This window comes from Tamandua tetradactyla, chromosome 3, assembly GCF_023851605.1.
Source record: "Tamandua tetradactyla isolate mTamTet1 chromosome 3, mTamTet1.pri, whole genome shotgun sequence".
NCBI lineage: Eukaryota > Metazoa > Chordata > Mammalia > Pilosa > Myrmecophagidae > Tamandua > Tamandua tetradactyla.
This window is the reverse complement of record NC_135329.1, coordinates 172,447,991-172,469,988: the sequence shown is the minus strand read 5'-3', so window position 1 is coordinate 172,469,988 and position 21,998 is coordinate 172,447,991. Positions and strand designations below refer to the sequence as shown.

Below are 21,998 nucleotides of genomic sequence, written 5' to 3'. Positions count from 1 at the left end.
AAGAGGCTTTTTGGCTGACTGGACAACGCACATCCCATTCGGAAAGGCAGCCAATTACATAGTTCCAACCAACTGATGACAAGCAAGAAGTAGGGAGTCTAGTGTGGTCAAAATATCCTATTTTAAAAAAGAAGCAGGACATTGAACTTTCATGTGAAATCTAATTTTCAAAAGTTAGCTATTGGTTAAGAAGATCCAGTGGTCAAATAAAACATGACACCTGTGGACTGGATCTAGACCTAAGGCTGGGACCTCCAATGTACATAAATATTTATTGGCATAGAAAATTATCCATGATGCTGTTAAAAGTTTTTAAAGCCTCTTATGAAACCATTTATATAATAGGGTCTCATTTTTGTTAAGAATGAAAGTAAGTATATATGTATAAACTCTAAAATAGTGTCTAAAGGGGTATAAAATGTTAATGAGTGATTTTAATATTCTTTTTTATACATTTCATCATTTTTGAACTTTATATTAATCATTAATATTTTCTTATCAGAAAAAATGATAAGCTCTTCTTTTGTGCTTATAAGAAAGAGTTAATAAGAAAGAATTAATAGTCTGGTTTAAAATATTGAGAATTACATTTAAAATCAAAATCACAGAATATATATTCTTAAACATAAAATCAAACAGACCTTAATTTAACCTCAATTCCTCCATACACGGTGTCAGTGGCCTTGAGCCTTCTTACCTGTGAAATAATGGAAATAACACCTACCAACCCTGCTTCAGTTCCCCCGGTGAGATGAAAATAAACAAAAATAGAATGAATATCCAGCATGCAGCTCTTGTAGCATCTCCCAAAGCTAAGTGGATAGAAGGGTTTTTCTACTGCAGCTCAAGTCTGGAAAGGAGTGGATGCTCAAGTTTGGAAGTGTAGTGGAGCCATAATGAATAAAATACTTTGTGTGTGTTTGTTTTAGTTATTCCATCCAGAGGCATGACCATCAAGGGGACTTTGTCCCTTTCAACTCCTTCATCGTCAGAATCTAAAGCTCCGCCCTGTCCCCCACCCCACTCCATATCTACCTAATAGAATGGAGCTGAGAATGACTGACAACCCATTGCCAGATATAGGGTTAGATGAGATGGGATCCATATCATGTTTTCAAGAATATATGGGTCATTTCCATGCCAGGGACTGGAACTCGAGCACAAATGTAATAAACTAGGGGGGCTATTCCCAAGGATTTAATCCACCCTTCAAGTAAAGAAATTAATACTACTCTCAAATGTTCTTTGAAGTTTGCCACCCTTCTTCCTTTCTTCTTACCCCTCCATCTCCTTTCTCTACCGTGTTCTCACCAAAAAAGAGTCATCGCATTTTCCAGGTGGAATTGAAAGAAGTGAAGAGGTCCACAGGTGAGACGGACCAATTGGCCTCTGTAAGGTGGATTTTCTTTCTGTCTGTATCACCTCTTTTTCATCCAGGAGCTTAGATGTCTGCATTCAGCTATTCCTTCTACAGCAGGTTAGGCATTTCTGAGAGGTAATAAAATTTGTCAGGCCATTGTAGTCCTATTGGAACCTGTCTCAAAAGGAGCTCATGTACTTCCCCAGCACCCAGTGTATAATCGGGGAATAATTTCGTCATATTTGGTCCATGGGAATAAAATACCTTTTAAGATATTTTTGATATAACAACCCATTTAGATTCTATTTCCTTTTTCAATTAAATCACAATAAAGAGAACAATAAAAGTGCTGTTACATATCTTTACTCTTTCAGTAATGTGCAATGTGAACATAATAGTGTTAAGAAGTAAGGAATAACTTAACATAGTAGCTATACAAGATTTTTAAATTTGCAAAATTTCAACAATTATCTTCCCTAAGTTTCCCCAAATTAGCATATTTGTTAATCAAATTAATTAAGAAGCTTTTCAAAATAAAAGCAATGCCTTAAATAAATATATTCTTTCATAACCATAGAACGTTTAGTTCTGTTGGAGGTAACAAACACATCATACTCAAGTACTTTATGAAAACAGTGGGATGAAAATGATCTAAATGCAACTATAAATGTACCCTAATTAGCATTTCCTTCTATTTATGTGTGTGGTATTTTCGCATATGTTAAAATTATATTATAGATGCTTTATAATCAGTTAGTTCTTAAATCATCATGAAGACATCGTCTGATCCACAGAATTTATATTTGCTCAACATGATGATATGTACTGTTTGAACAATATCTTTACATTTAAATTTAGTACTCTAAATTAAATCCATTACATTAACTTATGATCAACCTTTCTACTGAAATCAGATCTGTTTAGTAAACTACTACAAAAAACTTTCTGAAAATTGATTTTATTTAATAAATATTTTAAGAGTTCACTAACTGAAGGAATGATTTTGCTGATCTTTCCAGAATTCTGATCATCTGTTCATCTTTCACTCACTTTTATGTCTACTGTAATTTTTAGGAATTTTTCTAATCTAAATTGAACCTATCTGAACATCTATGCATTGGTACATTTAGGTTCTTTCAATAGTAACCTATGTTAAGATCTTGAAATTAACTGACAAAGGGAGAGAACTACAATTAAACATGATAACAGGTTATAGTAAGTGCTCTTTAGAATTTCAAATGAACAAATTTGTCCCAAAACGATAAAGGAATAACTTACTAAATGAATAATGCAACACAGAACAGATTTTATAGGATTTTTCTCTCTCTCTCAGTCTCTCTCTCTCACATACACACACACATGCACATACACTCACCACACGCGTGTACACACATCTCAGATTTTAAAACACTGCTACTAAAGGTCTTAACTTAGATAAATTAACTGCATTGAAATACTGATATTGTGAAAATATCTGCTTATGACAAACACCCTATAGAGGGCATACTTTAGTGAGTTTCTAGAAGCTGAAAGAAAGAAAATAAGAAAAGAAAAGGCAGAGTCCTTGACAGGAAGGGTGGATGGACGTGTTGGCGCTGCTTGGGCTCACAGCTTCGCGTTCTTCCCGTTCTCCTCACTATTTTCCTTTTCTTCTATGGCTTCCAGGCTGCGCTTGTTCTTGGCATCTGCACTGCCGCTGGGGCCTTTACTCAGTCCACAGGACAAGCATGCAAGCTGGATCTGCTTCATGTTTTCTAGAGCTTCATTCTTGGCATTCTTCAACAGATCTCCTTGGCCCTACAAATAAGTGGAAATATACACCAGAGAAGAAAGTTATGGGCCAGGCATGTCCTGAATGACATCTCCCTGCATCCTTCACACCGTTGCTGAATGAGGATACAGACTCAAAATCACAAGCTCGCTTTTACAGGGTTTAATCCATGGTTTCTTGCCAACATTATTAATGGAGTCTGCTCTTTAAAATAAGGGCCTCAACCTGAGTCTTAGCTATTGGCTCTGCGATTGCAGCAACCCGTTGAGATTCTGACTAGCAGAGAACAACCTTAGAGAGGAGGTTATCTGAATATACTGAGGACAGTCAACCCTCCATCACCAGGTTCTGCAAAGACTTAACGCACTGCTAAAACTGCAACCCCACCTAGACCCAAGGCTTGAGGTAAATCAAGGAAAGAAGCTTTTTCTCAATGAAGTGAGAGTTAAGTCAGCCACTCAGTGCACAAGAGCTTACAAAGCCAAGCATCTTCTGTAAGCTAAATTACATCCCCTAATGCTTGGTGAGTATGTTTTGGCATATTGGGTTACCCTTGCAATTTGCTTTTTGGTAAATTATTAGTTGCCCACAATCCTTCTGCCTTTTTCATCATCCTGAGGACAATGTACCCACCTGGTGGGTGGTGAAAGAGATCTCCAGACACTCAAGATGTCAATCAAAACAGAAAGTGAGTAAGGATTTCAGGTGCACCTTAGCTATCAGTTATATCATTGCCCAAGAAAGATCTTTTCCGGCTATTTTTATTTACTGTTTGAATAAGTCATTATTATGATTAAGTGTATACCCTGATTCTGGCCCAGGGGCCTGAAGGACTAAATGTGGGGAAAGATAGAGCATGTTACCACAGGGTAGAGACAAAAAAGGAAGTAGCTACTCCTCTCACTCTACTCTCCGTTTTCTTGGCAATGTCGGAGAGTGTGACCCTGAAACTGTGAAGAGCAGGGGGAGGAGACGGAAGTCTTGCTTACTGCTGGAGAGCTCCCCACAAAGCAGAGGCCCTGAGAAAGGGTAACACAACTGTTTTATACAAGGTACTCCTAGGTTACACTGTTTTACTGCTTTGATTTGACGATTGCTTTTTCCTTAAGTATACAGGGAGTCTTGTATTTTAAATCACTTCAAGAATATTTCATTCCTCAAAATCTATGAAGGCCTTCCCATTTCTCTCCTATGTAATTATAGCTGTTCCCTTCTAGTAAAAACTTTAACTATATGGAATGAATAAGTTGAGCTTTTCTAAATATTTTTGTGAGAGTGAACTTACCCTCAAATACCTCAATCATGGAATGGAAGTTTTGAGAGCAGACGTGGAAGTTGTATATAATCCAGCCTTCTCATATGGAGAAAAGCTGGGTCTGCTGCGGTTAACTAACTATAGCTGGCCCAAGTTCACAGTGGGTTAATGACTGAGCTGAGACTAAAGCCCAAGTCTTCTGCCTCCTGGTTCACTGTCCTATTCCAAACACCAAGTCTATAATCTAGTCTAAGACTAAAAGCTAAAGACTGAAGATTGGCTGTGAGAGATCAGTTTCTAGGGGAAGATTGTCTACTACGTAAGCAGAAGGTGAGGAGGCCGTCATTGTTAACAGTATAGAAATAATGAATCCCCTCTGGACATTGAAAAATCAAGTCACATCCATGTTGGAAAATGCAATTCTTGAATAATAAAGTGCTTACTCTATGTAGGCACTCTTCTTTGTGCTTTAAATATATTCACTCACTTAATTGTCATAACATCCCATTAGATGGATAATTTTATTATTCTCAATTTACCAATGAGAAAACTAAGGCCCAGAGAGGTTACCTTTCCCATGTCATACAACTGGTAAGTGGTAGAGCTGGGGTTTAAAGTCAAGCAAGTGGCTCAAGATACTGGTCTTAACCAGTGTCATGTGATATTACACTTCTTAAAGGCAAGTTGCATGCTCAACATCATTAGCCAATGGGAGAATGCAAATTAAAGCCATAATGAGATACCATCTCACACTCACAAGGATGGCTATTATTTCACAAACAGAAAATAAGTGTTGGAGAGGATGTGGAGAAATTGGAACTCTAGTGCATTGTTGGTGGGCATGTCAAATGGTACAGCCACTTTGGAAAGCAATATGGCATTCCTCAAAAAGTTAAATAAAGAATCACCTTTTGACCAGGTAGTCCCAGTTCTAAGTACATATCCAAAGAGAGTGAAAACAAGGTCACAAACAAATAATTGTACACCAGTGTTTATAGCAGTATTATTCACAATTTCCAAAAGTTAGAAACAACCCAAATGTCCATCAACAAATGAATGGATAAACAAAGTGTGGTACAAACATACACTGGAATGCTATTTGGCTATAAGAAAAAAATGTATTTATGAGACATGCTGCAACATGGAAGAACCTTGAAAACATACTAAGTAAAACAGGAAGACACATAAGGACAAAAATTGTATGCTATTACTAATAAGAGATGATTAGAAATAGTAAATCCACAAAGATAGAAAGTAGATTAAAGGTTGCAGGGGATGGGGGAAGGTACAAGGAGGAAAAGGGAGATTTTATTAAAAAAAATTTTTAAGTAAATAAATAAATGCAATCTACAATGGAAAAAATAATTTAAAAAGAGAATGAAAAAAAAAGGCAAGTTGTGCTATCTCTATGAAGCACAGTAAGGTGTCCTATTCATTGTTACCCATGAAAACAACACAGACAAAAACAAGCTCATAACCCATGAGACAGAGCCTGAAGGAATTTGGAGATGGGGTCTACAGGAAGATAAGATGCAGTGAGAACAAGCTGGCAGGGACAAAAGTCAGAGTATCTTAGTTCTGCTTTTGCTCTACCACTTCCTCCCCAGGCCATTGTTTCTTCTTTAACATGATAAAAATACCCTTCTGTCTTTCTAACAGTTCTAAGGATTACAGGCGGTATGTTGAAAAGCTGTTTGTGATTTTTTAATAATCAAAAGTAAACTATGGTACAAAGGTGATATGGAAAGCCGTTAACATTGTCTACTATTATAATAAATTTATTGGTACTGTGCCTATTATAATATAAATATGACTAGCTTTTAAAAAATCTATTTACCAGAGTCTGCTTTTAAAAAACATGTATTTTGCTACTGTTTTTCCAAATGGAAAGATTCCTTTAAAACCAAGCCGTGTTAACAATAAGATTATACTCATACTCGTTTTCAGAGTATTACTTAGTATTACTTATAAGTATTCCCTTTTCTTTTAGTTTTGGAAATTTCATCAAGCATCATAACAGCATAACAAAAGCAAAATTGGCATCCTCCCTACTTGCAAGAGAACAGTGAAAAACAAAAATATCAAGTTTGATCCTACTAATGCAAAATGCTCTCACACCCCCTTTGCCTACAGCAGGTTATGAAACATATCTAATTAATCAGTCAGAATGTCATCTACTCGGTTGCTGAGAGGTGGCATCCAAGCCTAAACACCAGACTGTGCCAGTTCTGGTAAATAGATGTCAATCTATCTAGCAAACAATGGCCAATTGGAGAAACAGTTTGTACCAGTGCACAAGAACACAACTACATCATCTCCTGACAACCCAGGAGACAACGCGTCCTGGCGGCACAACTCAGGCAGAAAGAAATAGGGAGAGCAGAAGTTAAACTATTAACCAATAAGAGAATGTAAAAATCAAGGGCTACATTATGAAGAATGTTTGCATTGAAACATTTACATAAAACTTCATTTTCTATTTTCTTAAGAAAGAGGAATAGAGATTGTCTTTCTATTCAGTGGTTCAAGGGATCACACATTATCCCTCCTTCTTGGGTCCTCCGGATTAAGGTACCAGAACTAGAGTTTATTGTTAACAACCCCATCCTGGCATTCCTCTCTCTCAGCTCTGCCACACTCCAAATCCCTCCTCACTAGTCAGTTTACTCCAGATCCTCTTCCAGAGCGTCCTTTCCTCCAAGATGTGGGAGGTATTCAGATCAGCTAAACCGTTTTGAGGGATTACTGTATAGTATGTACTTAGGGAGAATTGTGTCAAGGGGTAACTAAAGGTATGCTTTAATCCTATTCTCCTAAATCCAAACTCTTGGGGGAAGAGAAGGAAAGAGAGAAGCCCAGGAGAATTCGTTTTATTTGTGGCATATAAAATTAAACACCTCTTGGATACTCAAAAAAACTCAGAATTTTTATGGCATGGAATGCAGAACTAACATACAATTTGAACATTGAACACGCAAATTCAAAGAAATATCAAGCTACTGCCAGTACTTCAATATAGCAGCAATTCTGTGGGAGTTGGTAGTTTTTCTCCTTTGCTACTAAGGATACTTCGGGGGGGGGGGGGGGGAATGAGAAGGGCTGCTTTAATCCAAAGGAAATAGATAAGAGGGGGCACCTTGGGGAGACTGAAGCTGATGGGATAACAGAATTATCAGAAGTCCCAAAAGCATTGGCCATTAATTCAACCTCCAGTTATTTGGGTTCTAAATGTAAGATTACATAGCCATCCCAAAGAGTAGCAATTTAACAGTAACAATTAGAATCATGGGAAACATGAGAGATAACTATGGAAATTTTGAATCTAAATTATTAGTGATGCTTAATGAATTTTTTTAAGAAACAGACATTAAGCATTCTTTACTAAACCTTTCTAATGCCTTTGAATTGCAATTAAAGTACATTTTCTAGAAATCAAGAAATACCTGATGCGATTTAGATTGTAAGTTGGGCTGCTGTACAATATCACCATAATTTTGATGACTCCTTATAAATGTATAACTAACCAAAAAAATGCTAACACAACACTAAATTGTAGCTAACATTTACTGAACATTTAATATACCGAGTGTAAATCAATTTGCATACATTATCTCATTACCTTATAACCATAAAAGAGGCTGGAATTCTAAATGTAAGCTGTCTACTAACTACATATTTGAAAGTTATATTAGTTACATATTTTGTAATCTATAAAAAGGCATTTATGATTTTTGCTATTTCTGTTCTTACTAAGAAATGCAGTTTCTTCCTACTATTTGAAAATAGTTTTGGTTACATTCTGACAGAGTAAATCACAAAAGATATCCATGCCTTCTTCATACTCTTTTTCCCAGGAACTGCACTATCTCTTGTGATATTAGTGCATAGAAGAGCAGGAGAGCATAGTAGCTAGTATCTTCATCCCGTGTGAAGGAAATGAGAGGGCTGTCTCAGAGCATGCCACAAATATTTAAAGCAGTTCACTGGGACTCTGGGAACGGAGAGCCCCTCATGTCTACACAATTATACACATAAACAACTACAACTCTGTCTCCAGGCAGACTTGTGTGGGTATCTTTGAGCACACACCCTGCAGCCAACTGATTTCCCTGATATGCTTTCCACATAGAGTCCACTGACAGCTACCAATCACTCACAGATAATACTACCGTAAAAGTCTGCCACAGACTCTGCGTTGGTATTAGCAAGTCTTTACTTGTACCATCTACAATTCAGTGAGCCAGACTATAATGATGGGCTGTGCACTCTGTGGAAACCGTGATTACTGTCATCTTTCTAGTTCAAGAACCAATTTTACATGCTTTGGGGGGAATCTCTGTATCATTTAAAGAAGTGTAAATGCTTTGTTCTTAACAATGATTACAATGCCCTCCATTTGGGAAATTAAAACAGCAGATCAAAAATGTATTGATGTTCGGACAGATGTAATTCTTTTGATATTACATTTCTATGACATGGCTGTGTTTGGAATATTGGGCAAAACTATTCAAAGATGGCCCCGGATTCTTGCCCTGAGCAAACCTGGATATATAGGGAATGTATGCAAGATGACTGGAGCTACAAAAGGGCATACAGATGTAAATATCAGGAGATTATACATAAAATACTTTAAGTAAAATAGAAGCTTCCATTGCATTTAGTTAACAGCACTCATATTGTTCAACAACTTGGAAATCAAATACTTTAACTGCATTCTAGTTGCCAGTTAAAAAGTTGAACTTTTACTCCACTACACTCAAGAACCATGGATGAAAAGTAGCAGAGTAGTTTTAGTCTAATACTCTTGGCTTGATGGAGCTTTTTCTGTTATTCTGTCCTGACACTCTGAACTCAAAACAAATGTAACCTTGCCATTCAAATATTCATTACATAATGCAATTAAGTTATTTAATTTTTATAGCAATAGAAAGGGAATCACATTGGATATGCTCACTTGAGCTATGAGATTTTATAAATGTACATAAAGTTCAATTTTTTAAAAGTGTTAACACTATTAGTTTTGTGATTGATAAATTTTTATTATTAGACATAAACTTCAAAAAATTAAAATGCTTATGACGACTATAGAAACAAAACATAAATAAGCCTTTTTAATACCTAAAAATCCAATTCCCAAGGAAAAGTAATTTACAAGCTGTGAAAAAATGCAGCAGAATGATATGCTTAATTAACACAACTACACAAAAGGCTCTAAGAAATCTGAAGTCACACTCTGTTAAAAATTTAACATAATGAAAATTAAATTCGAAAGTTAAATTTGAAAGCCTTGTTTTAAGTTCTGCCAAATAAGATCTTCTTTTTCTACCTTATTTTCTCAAATGACATCCTGCATTGTTAAAATATCTTTCTCATTGTGAAATCCTGACTAACTTCAATGTTTAAGGAATCAAAAGTCCTAGTTCCTTCAAGATGGGGATTAACTGCATCTTAAGCACAAAACCTGCTGAAGATGTACTACGATTTTTTAAAATAGCTTTTACTGTATAGGAGGCCACTTTTTCATCTTTGTGTATACAGAATACTTTCAAATACATGAAGTAATTTAACATTATTTAATTATTACTCACTAATAATAATATAATAATAAAAGTAATAAATGAGCTTGCAGCAACAGGGCTAATAACAAGCAAAGGTAATGGTAAGCAACTGAATTGAATGACACAATCTTCCACATTGAGGTGCACTTATTGACAAGAGCTTAAAAAGAAGTATGACATTTAATGGCTCACTTTCCCATTTGGAAAGCACTTTGCATTTTGCTGTTGTACTTTGTTCTAAGCTTTATCTATGTGAATTGAGACACACACATGCACACCAGCCTTTTGCTTTAGGAATAAAAGTGGTCTCCTTCTGCCTCCAATGAGCACTCAGGCCTTCATTTCTGCTTTATTCATTATCTGTACAACAAACAAATACTTATTAAACATGATGTACCAGATTTTGGTTTTGGCCTGTAGTTCTCACCCCTATCAAAAGTAAAGACCCCCTAAAAAATATTTGAACAGGCTCCACTAATTATCCTAAAATGAAATTCATAAACAATATAACCTATTTATATGCATTATTTAAAAATAAAGTAGGGCAGTGCAACAGTGGCTCAGGAGCAGAATTCTCACCTGCCATGCCAGAGACCTGGGTTCGATTCCAAGAGCCTGCCCATGCCAAAAATAAAGTATAAAATAAAAAAGTAAATGTAGTACTCTAGCTATAATATAAGGGGGAAATAAAAGAATGGTCATTTAAAATGAAATCACATGTATTGCAATGCTCAGGCACACCAGAATGAAGTAGGCAGATGCTTGCACTTTCTGAAAATGAATTCATTTAGGTTTAAAAGAAAAATAAGATCAAATACCCTTCCACATACAAAAATAGATGAAAATGAAGTACAAAAGTACCAGATAGACACTAGAATAAAGAATAATGTTGACATAATAAACAACAGACCAGAAGTATCTGCATATAATAAAAGGAAGGACCTAACTATAGTTATGTTAAGGATTACATGCCAAGACAAGTTTCAGACTCTCATAATGGAGAAAAAGTACAATAATCCCACAAGTAAGGAGGTAAAAAATGTCCATAGTTGCCAGATATTCAAAAGTACATCAAAGGGCACTTTTCTTGTGAAAGATAATTTCAGCTCCTATGTCCTGGGACACTGGGAAGCCCACCATGGATTGTCAGTAATAACAAGCAAAGCATCAAATTAAAACTTGCATCTCTCACTTTCCAGTGTGTTCCAATATCATAGTATAGCAATTATATAGTCAGGGAGACAGAATGCCCAAAGTGAATTAACCATTTATAATTTGGAAACAGTATCTTTATTTCATTTAGACTTCCCTCCAGGTAGCTACCTTTTCCCAATGTACTGGACCTTTTACATAATTTCTTGCAAAAAATAAAGTACCCTGACTTGTATTTTAGAGGGTTAGTCAGGCAGGATTTAAGAAAGTCTGAACAGTTGTTCATTACTTTCAACTGCAGTGCACAGTGCACCTCCATTCCTGAACCCTCCCACTAATGCCAGGAGAATTCTCCTAATCCCTTCTTCAATTTTCCAAAACATGCCATCGCAGGCACTACCGAGCCACTGGAGAACCACAGCGCTAGACTCTGGGAGTACAGAAGTGAACACAGATGCCACCGCTGCCTCCATAGGACTTACGTGTATTGAGGGAGACAGCCATAAATCAAATAACCACAAAAATAAAATTATGTCTAATCATAAGTTGTGCTGAGTGCCTGAAGGAAAGAAATGCAATGTTGTGAGAGCATGTAAACTAGGCGAGCAGGCATGACTTCCTTGAGAAAGTGGCGACTGAGCAGTGATTTGAAAGATGAGGTGACATCTTCATTTCTTTGACATCTTTCAAACAGTATAATGCAGTATAAGGACTTTTTGATACTTGCCTTAAATTCTCAATCTTCCTAAGTTTTACAGATATAGAAGTGGATGGTATGTGAGAAGGTCTAGAATGACATTGCCTCTATGACAAAGTACTGAAATTGACTAATAAATTCTATTTTCCCTTATATTTCATCTACTTAGCATTCATCTTGTTTCCTTGAAATTTATGCCAAAAAAAATAAAAAAGAGAGAAAACCTACGGAAAATGAAAAAAAAAAAAAAAACTACTTGGTAAGTAGTGACGCCGTATCATTTAGTTCTGAATAAGAGCTCTTAGCAATTATTTCAAATTTTTGAGACAGTTGAAGGACACTATAATGTTTTCATAACTTTATAAATGAAGAAATGGACCCAAGAAAAGTTAATAAGCATATTGCCACAGAAAATAATTGTGAAGGAAATAACTAATAATAACTGTTTTCCAGGCCAATAGATACTCCTTCATCTTTGTTTTTACCTTATATTTAGGTATATCACATGATTGGGTGCACATTTCATCTAACAGCCCTTAGAAATATAGAGAAGATAAAATAGATTATAAGTATTTTGGCTTAAAACTTAAATGTCCATATAACAGAACCCATGAATATCCCAGACATAAATACTACTTTTGTGCTGATTTTGATTTCTGACCTTTGTCTTCAATGTGGGTGCAGAGTTTGGAAGAATTTAATAATTTTAATCTAAATAGAATTTTTAAAAATCTGAAATTTGAAATAATGGTAGACTATTAATGATGGATTTCCATTTTAAAGATATCATCACATGTCCTGATAGATCAGATACAAAAAGGGAGATAATTAAAAAATCAAATTCATTACAGGCATGAGCTGAACACTGTAAAGGATGCCATTAATATGGAGAGAAGTCATCAGTTAATTCTCAGATCTGGGGTAATGATTCTCCTTGCAGTACCTTTGAGCCCCAAAAACCCTCCACATAAGCTGGCTGCCCAACACAGCAGCAGACACAAGCCAAGAAGCAAAAGGAGAACTCCAGGAATGATGAAGCAATGAATCTGAAACCAAGGATTGCTTGTTCCTCTCATGTAATAACCATCTGGCCTAGAACCTTTGGATTGTAACCACACTGCTATTCTATAGGTGCACCTATAACTGTGGGGTCCACTATCAAACAACCTGGGTTCAAACCCTGGCTCCACCACTGTGTAACCTTGAGCAAGGTCACCAGGTGCCTCAATTTCTTCATTCATAAAATGGCTACAATAATTATACTCATTTCATAGGTTTTTTTTTACATTAAGAGAGAGGGCGCATTTAAATCATTTAGAACAATGACTTGCATACATGGAAAATTCTAAAACTGTTAGCCACTGTTATCTTTAGTCCATAAATGTACATTAAACGTATCAGTAAATGCAGTGTTTTGCTATCAATAATGACAATGTTATAGGTAAGTGTACTGTGCTTGACCTTACTTGAAAAAATGCAAGGACACACAAAAAAACCTAGAAACTTAAAAAAAAAAAAAAAAGAATTTGGTAAAGTAAGGGGAAATAAATGTACTGAGAATAAAAACCGGGAATACATCACCCATTAGTCCCACGAGAGGCCCCATAATGTTTAAAATAAAAAGAGTAACAATTGCGTTGACGTAGGAACTTTCCTTGGAGAATGCCAGAACATGTCATCCTTCCCCCGCAATAAAACTCATTTTCTTATTTATAATTTAGAGGATACAATATTGTTCAATGAAAAACACTAAAGCATTCCTCTCTACTAGAATAAAAGATTTAAAACAGCTGTTTCATTTAAACCAGATGAGAAAGTAAAAATGAGCTGAAATCATCTGTCACAAAAAGAAATTAATGACAAACATTATCTTTTGTGACAGGCCTGTTATATTTCTGAAGATACCATAAGATACATTCCTGTGTGGATGCTCTGTTCAAGAAGCCATCTGTCTGCTTTGGGCAAATGACTGCAAGCCTAATCCACTTATAGAAAATGTCAACCAAATTGCTTCAACACCAGTGAGCTGAATAATAGAAAAATCCAAGCTAAATTTTAAAAATATGATTCCACTGCAAAAAGCTTTATGAATCTAGGTTTGTGCCATGATACTGGTATCCTGAGAAATTATGTGCAGTCATTGTGACAAAGGAGTGATTCAATAAAACAATAAAAGTCACTGCTTGTTGGTTCCCCTGCTTTCTGCTCCTTCTTTCACATTATTGTGAACATCTAACTCTATGTCAACAGATCTAATAAGAAAGGACAGAAGACTAATATCAACCTTTAGCAAGGTGACAAAGGTAATTAATTGCATTTCAAGTGAAACTTTAGTGATGAATAGTCAACAGCACAATAAACAAATACTTTTTCAAAATTCCAATATCTCATTTTCCCAGCCCTACCTTGTTCAAGAAGGTGAAGCAAGATGCTTCAGGGCACTGTTCCTCCACAGAAGCTTTCAACAACCAGTAAAAACTGGCAGAAACATCTCTCTCAAAGCTCCAGAAAACAATTAAAGGACTGCAATATGAAGACAAGTACCAAATCAAGAAAAAAGATACTTAAAAGCAAGAGGATCTCCTGGCACCACGATTGGCCCCTTGCCCACCCCTCACTGGCTCAGTGCAGAGTTGGCATGCTTCCAGGGCATATCCCTGGCCCTGGCTTCTGAAGAAGCAGGGTAAACCTCGTGCACATTCTAGGGGCATGTATGTCTGGCCCAATCTGTCTGGTGGTGGCCTCAGGAACTCACCATCCCAGAATTTGCCCTGCATGTAGAAGGCAGCTCATGGATCTTCTATAAAATGCTGTGGAAGAGCAGTCAATTTGTGCTAACTGCAGCGAGGGATTTCTGGCTGTAGGATATATATTGCACTACTTGGGACTTCAGGAAACTATTTCCTGGGGAGGAAAGGACATTCCTAGGGCCAAATGTGCATGCCTAAGATAAGAGGCAGGTGCAGAATGGACCAGGGAGGCTCCTATGCATTGGCATGGAGCTATTTTCTAAACTTGTTGTATAACCCCTGAAGGAAAACACTTTCACAGGTCAATCTGCAAAGACTGTAAAAGGTATCTTCTTTTTTCCTTCTTCTCCTCCTCCTCCTCCTCCTCCTCCTCCTCCTCCTTCTCCTCCTCCTCCTCCTCCTCCTCCTCCTCCTTCATTTGTTAGTTTCTGGCAATCGAGGAAAACTCTGCTTTAATACTAGCTGGATATAAGCATAAGAAAAAGATGAAGATGCCTTGGAGCCTAAAATCCACTGATAGTACATTAATGTATCAAAATGTCCAGGTTTCAACAAAAGGTCATAAAGAATTGTGACATGATGGCCCAGGCAAAGGAGAAGATTAAAACACAGGAAAACATCAATGAGGAGGACAAGACCTGGAATATTCTGGAAAAAGACATTAAACACATGGTCCTAGATATGCTCAAAGAGCTAAAGGAAAATAAAAGGAAATCAACAAAATGGTAGATGAAAATAAAGAGAATATTAATAAGAAGATGGATATTATGAATAGGAACAAAAACAGAGCTGAAAACCACAGTAACAGAAATTAAAATTTCTCTAGAGGGTTTGAACAGCAGATTGGAATTTGTAGAAGAAAAAAATAAGAAAATTTGAAGATAAGGCAATTGAAACCATTCAGACTGAGGAGAAGAAAGAGGAAAGAATGAAGAAAAGTGAACAGAACCTGAAGAATTTGTTGGATACCATCTAGTGAACCAATATATACATTGTGGGAGTCCAAGAAAGATAAAGAAATAAAGGGGCAGAAAAAATATTCAAAGAAATTTTGGCTGAAAATATCCCGAACTTAATAAAAGACATGAATATACATATCTAAGATGCTCAATGAACTCCAAACAGGATAAACCCAAATAAATCCATGCATAGCCCATTATAATCAAATTGTTGAATGCCAAAGATGGAGAGAATTCTGAAAGCCACAAGAGAGAAGCAACATGTCAGGTACAAGGCAGCCTTAATAAGATTAAGTGCCAATTTCTCAACAGAAACCAGGGAGGCAAGAAGGCAATGGGATGACATATTTAAAGAACTGAAAGCAAAAATCTGTGAGCCAAGAATTCTATATCTGGCAAAATTATTTTCAAAGTAAGGGCGATATTAAGACATTTCTAAGTAAACAAAAGTTGAGAGCGTTCATTACCACTAGACCAGCCCTATAAGAGATGCTAAAGAGAATTCTGTAGGTTGAAAGGAAAAGACAATAGACAATAGATCAAAGACATATGAAGAAACAAAGATCTTCAGTAGGGAACACAGTATAGGTAAATATAAATGCTAGTATTATTATATTTTTACTTCCTACAGGATCTAAAAGGCAAATGCAGAAAATGGAATGAGAAATCGGTGATTTTTGACTGATAATCTATAAATATGTAATTTGTGAAAAGTGTACAGAAGATGGATAGATTGATCAATCGATCAATAGATAGGTAAGTAGACAGTACATGATAGACAGATGGACAGTTAGATGGTAGGTAGCCATATGGATGGATGGATGGATGGATAGATAGATTATAGATAAGTAGGTTATAGAATGATACAGCTAAAGTGGAAAAATGTTAAAGTTGGTAGATCTGGGTATCAGGGGAGATAAGGGCATCTTGGAATTCTTTATATAGGCTTAGTATTATTTTTTATAACTGTCCTGTAAGTTTGAAAGTATTTCAAAATAAAAACTTAAAAAAATTTTTAAAGAAAGTATTCCACATACTCAAATGAACTTTTCTTGGATAATAAATGACCCAGAAATTTGAATTCATGCTACCATCATGAATGCCATAAGCCAAAACACAGAAGGCGCTTCTATTGAAACTACTACTTAGCTAATTCATGCGATCTCTATTTCAAAAAGATTATTCGCAACAGTTTTAAAGATGGATGATGGTTCTGATCCCAGAGCAGACAAAGGTTACAGACATAGTTTACTAACATTAAGATATTCTAAAAATGGATTTTGGTATTTTCTTGCTAAGGTTTCACTCTCTAGATCACTGATTACATTATTCAAATTATTGGTTACTTGAGCTATCCAAAAATAACTCTGCAAAAATGTTAGCATCAAAGTGCAAATGCAATAACTTCTGTCCATAGTAAGTGAACAGGTCACAAAGTGGCTTCACCTACTTAACAACCTCCACAGTGCTCTGCGTTTCAGCAGGCATGCGGCTTTTCATGACATCTGGTCCTGTGCTGCACAACTCCAGGGGCATGTGTTCTAAGTGAATGGCATTCCCTGTAGCCCTATGGCAATGGTATTGCATCTGGTCTAGACATGCCCTTTTACCAAGGACATTTGTTCTTTAGTCTCTGCAAGTTCATAATGCTTTTAAATAGGCTGAAATCATCACCTTTGAAAGTGCAGCCAGTGGCCCTGTAGACACCCATTTACTCTGGCATGAGTTCCAGGGTCAGTGTCAGATGGAGTGGTAGAGTCATCAGCAAGATTGTGTTAAGGGCACCTTTCCTGTGCCCTCCATCCGTGAAGTAATTTTTTATGAAAATTTTCAAAACTATACAAAAGTTGGAAGAACAGCATCTAGATTTCCCAATTGTTGATACTGTGTCAAACAGGCTTAATCAACCTATCTATCTCCATCTATCCATTTATGCACTTCAGCCTAATCACTTCTGTGTGCTTTTCGTAAAAATAATGACATTTTACAAAATCTCAATACCATTACATCCTTAAGAAATAACATGCATTCAGTAATTTCATCTGATATACAGTGCTTATTTAAATTTACCCAATTACTCCCCAAACATCTTTTATAGCAGTTTTTTTAATCCAAAAACCAATCAAGGTACACACATCACTAGTACCTTTGAAAATAAAGATTCAGTTATGTAAACTCAGTGTATAAGCATGAGTGATGGAGATATGCATTGGGAAACTCAAAAGCAAGTTCACAGCAGTAAATACCACTTACTCAATAGACATACATTTCCACAGCTTCACTCCTGTTGACTTTATGGAATATGTACCATTAAACCATCACACGCTGCCAAAGCATTTCTAAATGTCAGCTCCCATCATTCTTATATTCTCATTTTTAAATCAACTTTATAAATACATATGCCTGGAAAAATTCACCATACATTCACCAAATCCATTCAGTTTTATGTCATTCTGACACCTCCCTACACTGTCTTCCTCTTAAGACCTAGACGCTCAGATTTCTTCCCAGAATAGCTAGCTGTGAAAATCAAACGAACAGAAACTAGTGGGAGAGAACATTCATATTCTATTACTTGATCCTTCTTTAGCTGGTATTTTTTAGGCCTTGGATATATGGACAAAAAAAAAAAAAAAAAGCATTTTTTAGAGGGACTTTAAATTATCATCGAGTAGAAAACCAGAACTCCAGGAGGCTCTCCATGACCACAGATCCCTGCTAAAGAAAGCAGCCCCACTGACCTTCTCTGGGATGACCCTGCTCCAACCACAAGAGCCTACCTCCCTGGTCCTACTGATTGGACCGAGCATCTGCACATAGCAATCAACAGCTGGCCACTGACCCATGGAAGTGGCTTGAAGCCAAGCAATAAAGACAGTAATCAGTTGAACCAATCAGATTAACACCCTCAGTGACTTGAGCTGGGAAATTCAAAGAGGCTAAGTCAGTTGCCAGCCAAAAGAAGTTTATGCACAGAGCAAAGAATGACAAAGAAAGTAGAGGGCTGAGCCTCTAGAAAGCCGGCACACCAGAATGAAAATCCACAAATCCTTGTGCCTGAGGGGAGAGGAAAAGATAAGAGGTCCCCTAGAGCCTGCCTGAATTGTGAATGATCTTCTAACCAGAGATTCCAGATTCTAGGAGGCTTCCCTTCCGTGGCTCCTCTTCGTCCCAGGACATGTTTCCTGTATTGTCACATATATTCTTACCTGAAGAAGGCTGAATGAGTCCCTGTTCGCTGTAACCCATGTAAGGAAAAATGTTTTAAGTGAGAAATGACGGGCCTGTTACAATTTTATATGAGAAATGTAGGTTTACAGAAAAATCATGCAGAAAAATACGGAGTTTCTGTATATCTCCCACACAAGGTTTTCCCTGTGATTAACACTGTGCACTAGTGTGGCACCTTCATTACAATTGATGAAAGAATGTTATTATAATTGTACTATTAACTGTAGTCCATGGTTTACATTAGGGAGCACTGTTTGTGTTGTACAGTCCTATGCTGAGCTTCTTGTACAGAATGTCAGCCTAAGTCAAAAAGATAGAAAGAACACACGTTGTGGCTGACGTCTACAGCAAGAAAAATGATTAACAAATTATGAACTGGCTGTGTGACCTTGGGAAATCATTGACCTGTGGGTTGTAATTTCCTTTTTCATTAGACAAGGGTATTTGATGACATATTCTTTGAGTTCACATAATATACTAAAATTCTATCACTTATTGATTATAGCTCAATTTAAAATTCACCATTTAATTGCTTTAAATAAGAGAGTCTGTCTAGTGAGAAAGAGATAAGGAAGCAATTAAAGTGCTTGGATAGGGGAAGAACCGCATACTCTGGGAACATATGGCACAGATACCCTGTTGAGTGTCGGGGTGAAAGAGGGATGTCAGTGAAGGTATCCTGAAGATTTCGTGCTGAAGCTAACACCGAAGCACAGTAAAAGTGCCCCTGATGCAGTGTGTAAATCACAGGGTGGAGGCTCCCAGGGAACAGGGGTACAAGACACATGTGAGGCAGAAGGAATAGGTCATGTGACTTCTCACCATAAGAGCAAAACTGGTACAACACAACTGAGGAATGGGAAAAAGTTCATTGTGGCTGGAGTAGCACATAGAAGAGGAAGTGATAAGAAAAGAAGGAGGAGCATATCAGAAAGAGCTTCACAGGGGAAGTTAAGAAATTTGCAGGAGCAATGGGAGACCTTTGAAGGGCTTTAATCAGGCAGAATAGCATGGCCAGATTTACGTATGAAAAGGTCAGCCCCCTGCTGTGCTGTGGGGTTTGAGGTGGGGGTGGGGGGTCGATGGGAAAGGAAAATTTTTTCATTAACTCAGGTGACAATGGAAGTTAACCAAGGGGGGCTATGGGAATGGAATCGCTTAGGGAGATGTTTAGGAGGTTGGTCCAACAATATTTGGTATTTGAGCACAGGTAGAGGGTTTGGAAAAGAAATGGATCAAGGATAACTCCCAGGATTCTGGCATGGAAAAGTATGTGATGTCACCTATTCAGGTAAAAATACCAGAGGTGCAGCTGGGGACAGGCAGGGACATGGATGGAGGTGAGCACAGTGAGACATGCTAGAGATGATATGGCTGAGAGACACCCAAGGCGCAGTGCTGAGTGGATAGCAGATATATGAAATGTTGGTGAAGGACATCAACGGGGTGAAGGGACAGGGTCATACAGAGATTAAAGATTAGGAGAGGTCCTGAGAAGAAAGAACCAGAGATGTGGGAGTAAAACCAGAGAGTGTGGTGTCTCAGGAGTCAAGGGAAGCAGTCTTGCAAGGAAGGAGTGGTCAGCCATGTAGAACATTCCCAAGCAGTCAAGTAAGATAAAAGCTGAAAAGTGTCCATGAGATTCTGTGACAAGGAGGTTACGGTTGATCTTGGTGAGAATGACTTAATGGAGTGTCAGAGGAAGAAGAGAGATAAAAGATGGCTGAGGGGTAAGTGGGAGGTAAGGAAATGGATACAACAATATAAACAACCCTGTTAAGATATTTGGCTGTTTCAGAAAGGAGAGAGAGGAGTAGCTGAAGAGGGCTGAAGTCTTTTACAAAAGACACACACACACACACACACACACACACACACACACATATATATATATGTTTATTTATATGTAAGCTCTGAATTGTGAAAAGAAAAAGGTAAAATGTGGAACGGAATAACAAAAAGCTTCTACTTCCAGGATTGATTGTTCTTCTAACTTGATTTGCATAGTATCCTAATGTTCTTTCTCCTATTTTGGAGCCCTTTATCTGCTAAAGCAGGAAAGTTATTCATCAAATAAAATTTTAATGCATATAATTTAAATATATAAATAAATCTACCTAAACTTAAAAGTGAAAAGGCAGGAATTGCATATGCTTTTATGAGCACCTCCAGAATAAGGAAGAATTTCCAATTGTCCACCAGGGGGCTCCCCTGTTTTGGGCATAGGTAGGGAATGCACAGCTGTCGACAAAAAGCTTGTGCACCAAAGGTTAGAAAAGCCCTTTCGTTTATTCCTCTGATTCCACGTAGATTCTCACCTCGATTATCCTAAGTATGTAAAAAAAGACTTCATATAAATTCTGAAAGCTAACAGAGTCACCAACAAACATTGGTGTGTCAGCAACCTCTATAAGCAAGCATTTAAAATAGGAGTAAACCTTATGTACACAAAATTTTCTTTCTTAGCAAAACCTGAAATAGTCATCCCTTTCAAAGGCAAAGTACCTAGCTACTTGCTATCACAATTTGAGGAAAGGACAAAAATGGTGACTTAAAAATATGTTCAATTAAGTTTGTTTTACATGATAAAAAACAAAGAGGTTAGAATCTCCATGCTTCCTTTATGTATGGGCAGTATTTTTAACTTGCTGTTGGGAGAATTTTAACATGAACAACTTTAATATGGTGTTGAGGATTGTGAGACATGAAGATCTTCCTCTACTTAATAGAAGTCATTAGCATGTTTTAGCTTGTTGAAATGTTGTCCTTACGTATTTATGAATATTCACAGTAAGGAAGATTTGTGAGTTGAGGGGCAATTGGAAAAGGCCACCCCATAGATACCTCCAGTTGTGCCTCTCCCATCCCACTGTGCCTGAAACACCCACTAACACCAGAAATGAAAGGGGAGATAGGAGGGCAAAGGTCAGCTTTACAACCATCAGTGTCCCAAGGGGCTATGGGTAAGTACACACACACACACACACACACACACACACACACACACACACACACACGCACTCAGCCACCATACTAGCTTCCCTCACTTGACAATCTGCTAAGGAATCACTTTTTTACTTTTTTCACTTGTGAACTGGGCAGAGTGAATGTTAGCACCTCGGGTTTGGAATCCAAGTGCGAAGGAGACAAACACTGTGGCTCCCGCCACAGGGCCTCAGGTTCTGGGCAGAAGGTAGAGGGTCATTTCATTCCTTATTCTTTCCATTTTTCCTATTTCCTGAAAAATGTGAAGATTAAAAAACCC

General features: G+C 37.2%; 1 protein-coding gene across 2 annotated transcripts in view; it reads right to left on the bottom strand.

Annotated features, from left to right (window-relative positions):
• Positions 1-585: 585 nt before the first annotated feature.
• Positions 586-21,998, bottom strand: part of PLCL1 (phospholipase C like 1 (inactive)) — a 382,309-nt gene continuing 360,896 nt past the window's right edge. The window contains exon 6 of one of the 2 annotated variants that reach the window (XM_077154580.1): positions 586-3,157. In XM_077154580.1, coding sequence (XP_077010695.1) covers positions 2,966-3,157 — 192 coding nt within the window. In that variant the 3' untranslated portion in view covers positions 586-2,965. The remainder of the gene's footprint in view (positions 3,158-21,998) is intronic. The other variant, XM_077154581.1, reaches the window with a different exon arrangement.